The following is a 10,000-nucleotide window of genomic DNA, read 5'->3' as shown; positions in this document are numbered from 1 at the left end:
TTCATCACTTGTTTTTCAGCTAACGAGTTTTTCCACTAATTTTGAAGGGAATAGTTTTTTTCCTATTAACATATGAGACATCTTTTCATTTTTACATATTTTCCTTGTTTTTCTTGTTATTTTTTTGCTCATTTACCTTGTGTTGTGTTGCCCTTCAACCAAATGGTAAGCAGAATGAGCCAGTTACCAGTCTTCACCATTTTAATCCCCCACTTGAGTTTCTGAAGCTGTATAAAATCACCAAATAGTCACCAAAATGAACCAGTAACCATTCTTCACCATATTAATCCCCAACATGAGTTTCTGAAGCTGTATAGTCACCAAATAGTCACCAGAATGAATATGGAAACGCGTCATGGTACTGAAGGGATTAAGAATGTTTGTAAATGAGAAATATAAACTGAATCTAACTTTATTTCTTTTCCTTGCAGAGTATTGCCCGGGAGAGCTGAGGTACACGTCTCCACACACCTCCAGGCCTGTCTCTCGCGCCTCCTCCCAAGCCTCTCTTCCCTCCTCCACCTCCTCTCACCTTCCACGCCGCTCGCAGTCCTCACACACGCCTCCCAGGTAACGCATGACGCACGCAACGCACGCACGCAACACTCAACTCTATTCTGAAACGCATTGCTCTTTCACCGCGACTGTTTTCGAAGGCCACGAAGATGATTAGCTGGGTTTCCATGGGTGTTGATGTTGAAATGTTGCTTTAATCTGTTGCTAGTACTGTGAAATTAATCTTAAAAATCATTTCACGTTGTTTTCAAAGGCCACAGAAATGATTAACTGGGTTTTCATGAGTGATTTTCTTGGTAATAATACAGAAATGTTATTCTACTACTGGAATTGTAAAGAAAATAACCTCAAAACACCATGTCACACTATTACGAATGCTTTCAAAGGCCATAGAAATGATTAACTGGTTTTCCATGAGTGTTTCTCCTACTAACAACGTAAAAACCTCGCAAATCTTTCACCAGAACCATAAAAATCATCCTTTAAAACACGTGGCACTTGAACTAAAGCCTTTTGAAATGAGCTGAGGTGGAGCGCAGATGTGTTTCAGAATAAGAGTCTTTCACTGGCGAAGGATTGTGTGTAATCTGTTTTCCTTGCTACTGACAGCTGTACTTGGGCCTCTTAGCGTTACCACAGCCTTGTTTTGCCCCCATCACTTGGTTGTTGTGGAGTTAAGTAGCATTAACTGGAGTCACGCTGATTTATAGAAGGATTTGTTCGATGTCAGGCAGTTGTTGGGTTTGGTAATACTGGATTGATTTAGGAAGGGGATTGGAAACGAAAGATGTAGGATTAGAGAGAGAGAGAGAGAGAGAGAGAGAGAGAGAGAGAGAGAGAGAGAGAGAGAGAGAGAGAATTTCGTTTGCCTTTCTTTTATTTTTTTCTTATTTTTCTTTTTAGAGAGAGAGAGAGAGAGAGAGAGAGAGAGAGAGAGAGAGAGAGAGATAATATTTTGTTGTGCCTTTCTCTTTTTACATCTTTCTTTTTGTTTTTCCGTCTACTTACGATAGAGAGAGAGAGAGAGAGAGAGAGAGAGAGAGAGAGAGAGAGAGAGAGATTTTGACCCCCGTTGGAAAGGCAAACCCGCTACTTTTGTTTACATTTGAGATCCACCTGTGTTGATTAACCTCTGCAAATCATTCTTAGGTGCTCGTCTCTCTCATGTGGACTAGGTAATGGCGAGTGGTGTGTGGTGTGGTGTGCGGTGTGTGGTGAGGGGCGAGTGGTGTGTGGTGGTGAGTGGTGAGTGATTTGTGTATGGGCGTGGTGTATGGTGACGGGCGAGTGGCGAGTGATGTCTGTGTGTGTGTGTGTGATATTTGATGAGTGGTTTGTGGTGTGTGTAAGAGTGTGATGTGTGGTGAGTTTTAAGGCCGTGGTGTGTGATGAATTGTGAGTGGTTTGTGGTGAGTGTTGAGTGATGTGTTGTGTGGTGTGTGATATATGGTGTATAGGGGGCGTGGTGTGTGGTGTGTCGCGTTATCAGCTGGTGTGTGTCTTTCTTATCCTTACACTCACAAGGTAGAGAGCACAGATAACCATGACCAATATTGCCTTGTGGTTCATTATATAGTTTAGGTAAGGTTAGATAAGGACTTGAAAATCGAGGAGAAATGAAATAATTAAGAAAGAAGATAACAAGATTGAAGAGATGAAGAAAGAAGTAAGGAGAATAATTACACTTTGCTCTCTCACAACTAGAGTTTTCCAAGGCCACAGAAACAACTACGCCTTATTTTCAAGACAGTTTCTCCTTTATATTAATCTGAATTTTTGCTGATAGTCTTGTATTAGGATAAGCTAGTTTGGGATGTAATATGAAAATAACATTAGTCTCTTCTGAGCTTGATAGGTAGAAATTTAGAAGTTGTTATGGATTTATAGGATAGCTTAGGTTAGGATTAGGATTGGATAGGATAAAATAGGATAGGTTTGGGATGTAATATGAAAATGACATTACTCTCTTCTGAGCTTGATAGGTAGAAATTTAGAAGTTGTTATGGATTTATAGGATAGCTTAGGTTAGGATTAGGATTGGATAGGATAAAATAGGATAGGTTTGGGATGTAATATGAAAATAACATTAGTCTCTTCTGAGCTTGATAGAAATTTAGAAGTGGTCATGGATTTATAGGATAGGTTAGGATTAGGATTGGATAGGATAAGTTAGGATAGGTTTGGGGCATAATATGAAGATAACATTAGTCTCTTCTGAGCTTGATAGGTAGAAATATAGAAGTGGTCATGGATTTATAGGATAGCTTATAGATAGGATAGGATAGGTTAGGTTTGGGGTAAAATATGTGGATAGTCGTAGCCTCTTCTGAACTCAATAGATGAAAATTGCCTCCAGGTCCTTCCGTTGCCAAATGTGGTTGTCGATCGCCATAGACTTTTAGTAAATGCACAGTTTTGTCTCTTAGGAAATGAGTGTCCAATTATTTTACATGTTTATTTTGTGTGTGTGTGTGTGTGTGTGTGTGTGTGTGTGTGTGTGTGTGTGTGTGTGTGTGTGTGTGTGTGTGTGTGTGTTTGGACTATATTTGTTTGTTGATGTGTTTGTGTTGTATTTTGATATTTGTGTTGTGTTGTTAAATTTGCAAACACTTGATGCACCACCACCATCACCACCACCACCACACACACACCTGGACATTGGCAACACTAATTAATAAGTTACGTATTATAAGATTTCTATATTAATTAATCAAAATTTTAATGATATTGGAAATTTGATTATTATTCTTCCAAATTTTTGTCATTATTAATATGGATCCTCATCATATGTTACTATAAAATAAAGGAATGATTATTGATGCATGTTCAAAATTATTCATACAAACAGAAGAGTCTTTGATGAGTCCCTTACATTAAAAATATTGATATAAACAGATCAGATCTTCTCTTACTCCACTTCCCTCAACTAACCCACTCCACTACACAGTTAGGGAAAAAGACAAAGTGAAGAGAATGAGAGAATAAAAAAAACAAAGGAGATAAAAGAAAGGAAGAAAGAAAATATCAAGTCTCTTCCTACTCCACTTCTCTTCATTAACCCATTCCACTACACAGTTAGGCAAGATGAGTTACAGAAAAATAGAAGAAAATAGATAAAAAGAAGAAAGTAAAAAAAATCAGGTCCTTTCTTACTCCACTTCACTCCACTAACCCAGTCCACTTCACAGGGGAAACCGCCGGTGCCTGCGCCAGACCCGTTCCGCCTCGAGGGGCAGCCGAGCCGGGTCAGGAGGCAGCCTTAACCTCCCCGGGGGCCTGTCCACCTCTAGCCTCAACCTCGACTCCCAGGAGGACGTTGCCACACTCATCCTCACCCTCAGGAAGGAAAGGTGTGTGCTGGGCTGCTCTGGGGCTGACCTTAACCCCTTTAGTACTGGGATGCATTTTCTACCTTATCCCCTTCAGTAGCATGATGCATCTTCATATCTATTCTATTTGTTGATTTTATACAGCTTCAGAAACTTATGTGTGGGATTGAAATAGTGAAGACTGGCATTAATCATCTGATCTCCATAGACCCTTCCTAATTTCAATCAAATCTAACCACACCAAAAACTCGAGGTAAAAATGTGTCCCAGTACTGAATAGATGATTTTATTGACATTGAGAAAGCTTTATGGAGGTGAGAAGATTAATGGCTAGGGTCTTCACTATTCTAATCCCCACACAAGTTTCTGAAGCTGTTTGAAATCACCAAATAGTAAGCAAAGCAAATACGAAAACACGTCCTAGTACTGAAGGGGTTAATACACAGTGGGAATACATACACACACTCAGGAGGGAAAGGTGTGTGCTGGTCTGCTCTGGGGTGACCTTAGAACAGTGGGAATAAAAGGTCGTGTGAAGGAGTATAGATGGATAAATTGACAGTCTTTGTGCCTTTTGCAGCTGATTTCTTTCTGCTCGTTTTTCTTTTTTCTTCTTCTACTTTTTCTTTTAATTTGTATTGAGTTTAGTTGAAGTTCTTTTTTTTCTTTCTTTTTTCATTTTTTTCTTTGTATTGAGGTCACTTGGAGTTGTCCTCTTTTTCTCTTTTTTTCATTTTTTTTTTCTTGAGTTGAGTCTAGGTAAGAGGAAAAAGGAAAGAAACTTGCTCTTTCTGTCTTTCCTGTTGCAGTTGTATTTGTTTTTCTCTCATTTTTTTCTTTTCCTTTTTTTTTTGTTGAGATTAAGTAAGGCTTCTCTTTTTTTCTTTTTTTTTTCGATCTTTTTTGTGTTTTCTAGGTAAAGAAGTGAGGAAAAGAAGTTTACTCTCTCCGTTTGACTTGTTGGAGTCATTTTCTCTCTCTCTCTCTCTCTCTCTCTCTCTCTCTCTCTCTCTCTCTCTCTCTCTCTCTCTCTCTCTCTCTCTCTGTGGTGGTGATGGTGGTGGAGGAGACTGATTAAGGAAGCTGTGTTTGTCTCATGCTGTGTGGAAAAGCTCTAATGGATAGCCATTTATAAGCCTCATGTTTTTTTTTCCTTTTTTTTTTTTTTTTTTTATATCTCAGAAGGGAAAAACGACCAATGGCAACAAAAATGGTCAATAAAAAGGCCCGCTGAGGTTTTTTTTTTTCCTTCTTCCCTTGTATTCTCTTGTGTCTTTGTCTGTACCATTAGCCAAGATCACACTCAACACCACTACTCACAGCATCCACCACCACCACCACCACCACCACCACCACCACCACCACCACCACTGCACATTTGAGTTTCGTGTGGTGTGGCGTTAGGAGACAAACAGCCAACCACTTGTTTTTCATTGCACTGAATAACATTTTAGGAGACAATGAGGCTCGTTAGGTTAAGTGGTCCTCAACACACACACACACACACACACACACACACACACACACACACACACACACACACACACACACACACACACACACACACACACACACACACACACACACACACACACACACACACGTTGCTGTCAGTGTGTTATGGTGAGTCGGAAGTTATGTAGTTGTGTGAGATATTTTTAGTGTTATTAATGGAAAGTGCAGGAAATAAAGATAAATGAAACCTGTAAATTTTCATGAACTCTTCCTCTCTCTCTCTCTCTCTCTCTCTCTCTCTCTCTTTTTTTATTGTTTAGGAATTTATAAGATTATTTTTGATGTTACTGATGACTTAAGGCTTTTTCAGATATTTTTATTAGTTTATTTTTTTTACTTTCTCTTCATCTGGTTCTTGTGGTTTATTTGTTGTTTTGTTTGTTTCTTTCATTCTTCCTTCACCTCTACTTCTCTCCATTTATCTAACTCTTTCCCTCACCAGTTCTTTATCTGATATTTTTTTACTTCCTCCTTCCTTTTATATCTTTTTCTTACATTTTTCCTTCATTTCTATTTCTCTCTCCTTTTATCCAACTCTTTTCCTCACCAGTTCTTTATCTGATATTTCTTACTTCTTTCCTTTTATCTTTTTCTTCCCTCTTCCTTCCCACATGTTCTCTTCACTCTGTCCTTTTGTCTTTCTTTTCTTACCTAATTGTTCCTTCATCTATTCCTTGTTCCTCTTTTTTTCCCTTGTTTCTGTGATCTGATTCTTTTCCTAATTATTCTGATCCTTTCTTCTTGTTTCTCCTTTTCCCTTTAATTTTCTTTGGTTTAATTGTTTTCCTCACTTATTCTTCTCTTTACACTATATCCTTATTTCTCCTTTTCTTCATAGTGTTTATACAATTTGACTCTTTTTTTTTTTTTTTTTTACCTGTTACTGTGTTCCTATTTCTTCTTTTCCTTCTGTTTCTGTGATTTAATTCTCTTCTCCTATTCCTCACCTGATACTGTTCCTATTTCTCCTTTTCTATGTAATGCACCCACAATCTAATTCTTTTCTCACCTCTTCTTCATCTAATACTGTTCCTATTTCTCCTTTTCTCCTGTTTCTATGATCTAATTCTTCTCACTTACTCTGATCCTGTGTTCTTGTTTCCTCTTTTCATCTGTTTGTATGATTTTATTCTCTTCTCACCTCTTCCTCACCTGATTCTGTTCATGTTTCTCCTTTCCTATTTGTCTGTGATTTAATTCTCTTCTCACTTATTCCTCACTTTATAATATGTTTCTGTTTCTTCTTTTTTTCTGTTTTTATGATTCAATTCTCTTCTCTCACATTCCTCACCTTATTCTGTGTTCTTGTTTCCTTTTTCTTCCTGTTTTCTATCATATAATTCTTTTGTTACTTCTTCCTCACCTAATACTGTGTTCCTATTTTTCTTTTTCTCGTGTGTCTATGATTGAATTCTTTTCATACCTATTGCTAACCTGATACTGTTCCTATTTCTCATTTTCTCTTTTATGATCTAATTCTCTTGTCACTTCTTCAGATTTTCTCCTGTATGATCCAGTTCTTTCATGTTTACCTCAGATTCTCCTTTATGATCTAAATCTGTCATCACTCCCTCAGATTTTCTCCTGTATGATCTAATTCTGTTGTCACTTCCTCAGATTCACCTTTATGATCTAATTCTGTCATTACTCCTTCAGATTTTCTCCTGTATGATCTAATTCTTTCATGGTTCCCTCAGATCACGACTGCTGCAGGAGATAGAGGCTGAGGAGGAGGAGAGAGCCTGGTTCTACTCACAACTTGAGAATCTTAACCAACAATTGCGTCGCTCCACCACCGACAACGTAAGTACTGATGGCTAGACTCTCTTAGCAGGTGACTAGACTCTCTCCTCACCTGCCTCTTTGCCTCGTTGAGACACATATTCAGAGACGCTTTGCTCTCTCACGATGGCTGTTTCCAAAGGCTCTAGTGTAAGATATTCGTGCTTTTAAGGGTGTTTTTAGGGTTCTGGTGATGGATTAGCAAGATTTTTAGTTGATTATAAGGAAAAACTGTCTTGGAAACCCGTCTAGTCTATGGGGACTTGAAAAATTGTCGTGATGAGAGAGTAAGGTGTTTCTAAATATGGCTGTTGGTTCTGTGACTGCTGAGGGATGTGTGACTCTTGCTGGGTGACTTGAGGGATGCTGGTGACTTTGAAATAAAGCTAGAGTCAAGTGTTAAATCACCCGATCACTTGTGTTTTGGTTAAGTGGTGTGTTTTGATGTTACACTTGATGTTTGTACAGTTGTGGTCTTAAACCCCTTAAGTACCAGGATGCATTTCCATATTCATTCTGGTTACTGTATCATGACTTTATACAGCTTCAGAAACTCACGTGGGGATTGAAATAGTAAAGACTGTGGCCATTAATCTTCTGACCCCCTTAGGCCCTTCCATATGTCAATAAAGTGGTCTGATTGTACACAAATCTCAAGGTAAACATGTGTCCCAGAATTGAAGTGGATTCATGAATTAACTGATTTATTGTTATTGTGTTTTGTGTTCATTTAAGATCATTTGCATTCATTTGTATTTTTTATAACCACTGTGCTTTAATTTTTCCTCACAAACATTATTTTTCCCTGATTTTCTGACTGTCCATTAAAAAAACGTCATTGATGGATCCTTTACTACATGACTTTTGACTGTAACTGTACACAAATTTGGTTAATAGTTTAATAGTTTTTGTTTTCCATGGCTAGCTTTCCCCCTCTTACACACAAAAAAAGGAAGAAAAAAACGAGAGTAGAAATGAGCAAGCTGTTAAGTGACTTTTGACTGCAACTCTACATGACTCTTTGGTTAAATTAAGCCTCAGCGTACCCTTGGCAGTCACAGTACTGAGTTTATCTTCCCTTGCATGTGTTTCTCTACCTGTTCTTTTATGTATAGTGTTTATTTGAAGTGTGTTGCCAAGAGGATCAGTGGCCATTGAGGAAAGGTAAGGTAAGGATAAGATAAACAGGTGAAGAGAGTAAGGGAAGGCAAGGAAAGGATCATTATACTGGTGAAAAGTGTAAGGGAAGCTGAGGAAATGATGAGATAGACAGGGGAAAAGAGACTAAGGTAAAGAAAAGATTAGATAGATGAAAAAAGTAAGGTAAGGCAAGGAAAGTGTTAGAGATTTGAAAAGAGTAATGTAAAATGAGAAAGGATTAGATAGACAGGTGAAGAGAGTAAAATAAGACAAGGAAAGGATAAGACAGACAGTGAAAAGAGAAATATGGCAAGGAAAAGATTATTAGACTGTGAAGAGATTAAGATAAGGAAAAGAATTAGATAAACAGTTAAAAGAATAAGATAAGACAAGGAAAGAATGAAATAAAAAGGTGAAAAAGTAAGATAAGATAAGAAAAGAATAGACAGACAATGAAAAGATTAGATAGACAATTGAAGAGTAAATTAGAATGTATGAGGCAATTGACTGTTGTTTAACCATGTGAATGTGAAATAAAACCTGTAAAAAATGATATCTCGGAATAATATAAGACTAAGGAGAAAGTTTAGAAATGTTTAACGACTTTACTATTATTGTTATTGCTTTACCTTGTGGCGTTACAGAAATATTGTGAGAAATCCACTTTTTTAATGTGTTTTGTCGAAAGGAAACTGCAACTTTGTATATCAACTTGTTATGACTGAAGGAAATGTTTTTTTTTATATTTATGGAGTAGAAGAAAAGAAAATAGGAGAGAGAGAGAGAGAGAGAGAGAGAGAGAGAGAGAGAGAGAGAGAGAGCGCTTACATTTTCTTTTATCCTTTTCTCTTTCCTTCCTTAAATTTTTCTTCTTCTTCCTCTTGTTTTTGTTGTTGTTCTTCTCCTCCTCCATGTTGTTCTTGTTTTTCTTTCCATTCTTGTTCTTGTTCTACTTTTTCTTCTTGTCCTCCTCCTCCTCCTCCTCCTCCTCCTCCTCCTCCTCCTCCTCCTCCTCCTCCTCCTCCTCCTCCTCCTCCTCCTCCTCCTCCTCCTCACCCCGCCCCTGTGTCGCTGTGATGTGTTTTAAGGTGTTGTGGAGTTGGCAGTGTGCGTGTCTCGTGTCTTCTTGTCACGGCCACACGCTCGTGACTCGAGTATTTATGGAGGCCCGCGTAACTCCCAACACTCGCCACGCAGGGCTGTGTGTGTGTGTGTGTGTGTGTGTGTGTGTGTGTGTGTGATCTGTGCAGTCTCTGACGAGACAGCCAGACGGGATCTTGGGATAGGTCTGAGACCAGGGCAGGGCAAGGTCACAACTCCTCGTACATGGGGTTGGGTACTGACACACCCAAATGAGAATAGGTCATCTGGTTGAGCCAGCGCTCTAACCACTGTGTGTGTGTGTGTGTGTGTGTGTGTGTGTGTGTGTGTGTGTGTGTTTAACACCCCCTGACGTGGTTGGGTTTATTCTGGCCTGTGTTATTTATTATTCTATTTTTGACAGTATCTTTGCGTCACTCGTGGAGAAGGTTCACGTTTTCTTTCCATTTTTTTAGGGGGATTCTTATTTATAGCGAGTTTATTCCGTTTTCTGTTTTTTGTTTTTTTCGTTTTTTTTTTTTGTTTTGTCATTGAGTTTGTTTTAATATGTTTGTTTCTTGTTTTTTTCATTTTTTCTGTTTCTTGCTCTTGTTCCTCTTTTCTTTTTTTCTTTTCTT

The 10,000-nt window shown here is 38.3% G+C and overlaps 1 protein-coding gene across 5 annotated transcripts in view; it reads left to right on the top strand.

Annotated features, from left to right (window-relative positions):
- Positions 1–10,000, top strand: part of LOC123506875 (adenomatous polyposis coli protein-like) — a 367,568-nt gene that overhangs the window by 213,657 nt on the left and 143,911 nt on the right. For 4 of the 5 annotated variants that reach the window (XM_045259244.1, XM_045259242.1, XM_045259241.1 and 1 more), the window contains 3 exons: positions 432–570; positions 3,705–3,866; positions 7,058–7,163. In XM_045259244.1, coding sequence (XP_045115179.1) covers positions 432–570; positions 3,705–3,866; positions 7,058–7,163 — 407 coding nt within the window. The remainder of the gene's footprint in view (positions 1–431; positions 571–3,704; positions 3,867–7,057; positions 7,164–10,000) is intronic. The other variant, XM_045259245.1, reaches the window with a different exon arrangement.

This window comes from Portunus trituberculatus, chromosome 21 (genome assembly GCF_017591435.1).
Source record: "Portunus trituberculatus isolate SZX2019 chromosome 21, ASM1759143v1, whole genome shotgun sequence".
In the NCBI taxonomy this organism is placed as follows: Eukaryota; Metazoa; Arthropoda; class Malacostraca; order Decapoda; family Portunidae; genus Portunus; species Portunus trituberculatus.
This window is presented reverse-complemented; position numbering and strand designations above follow the sequence as displayed.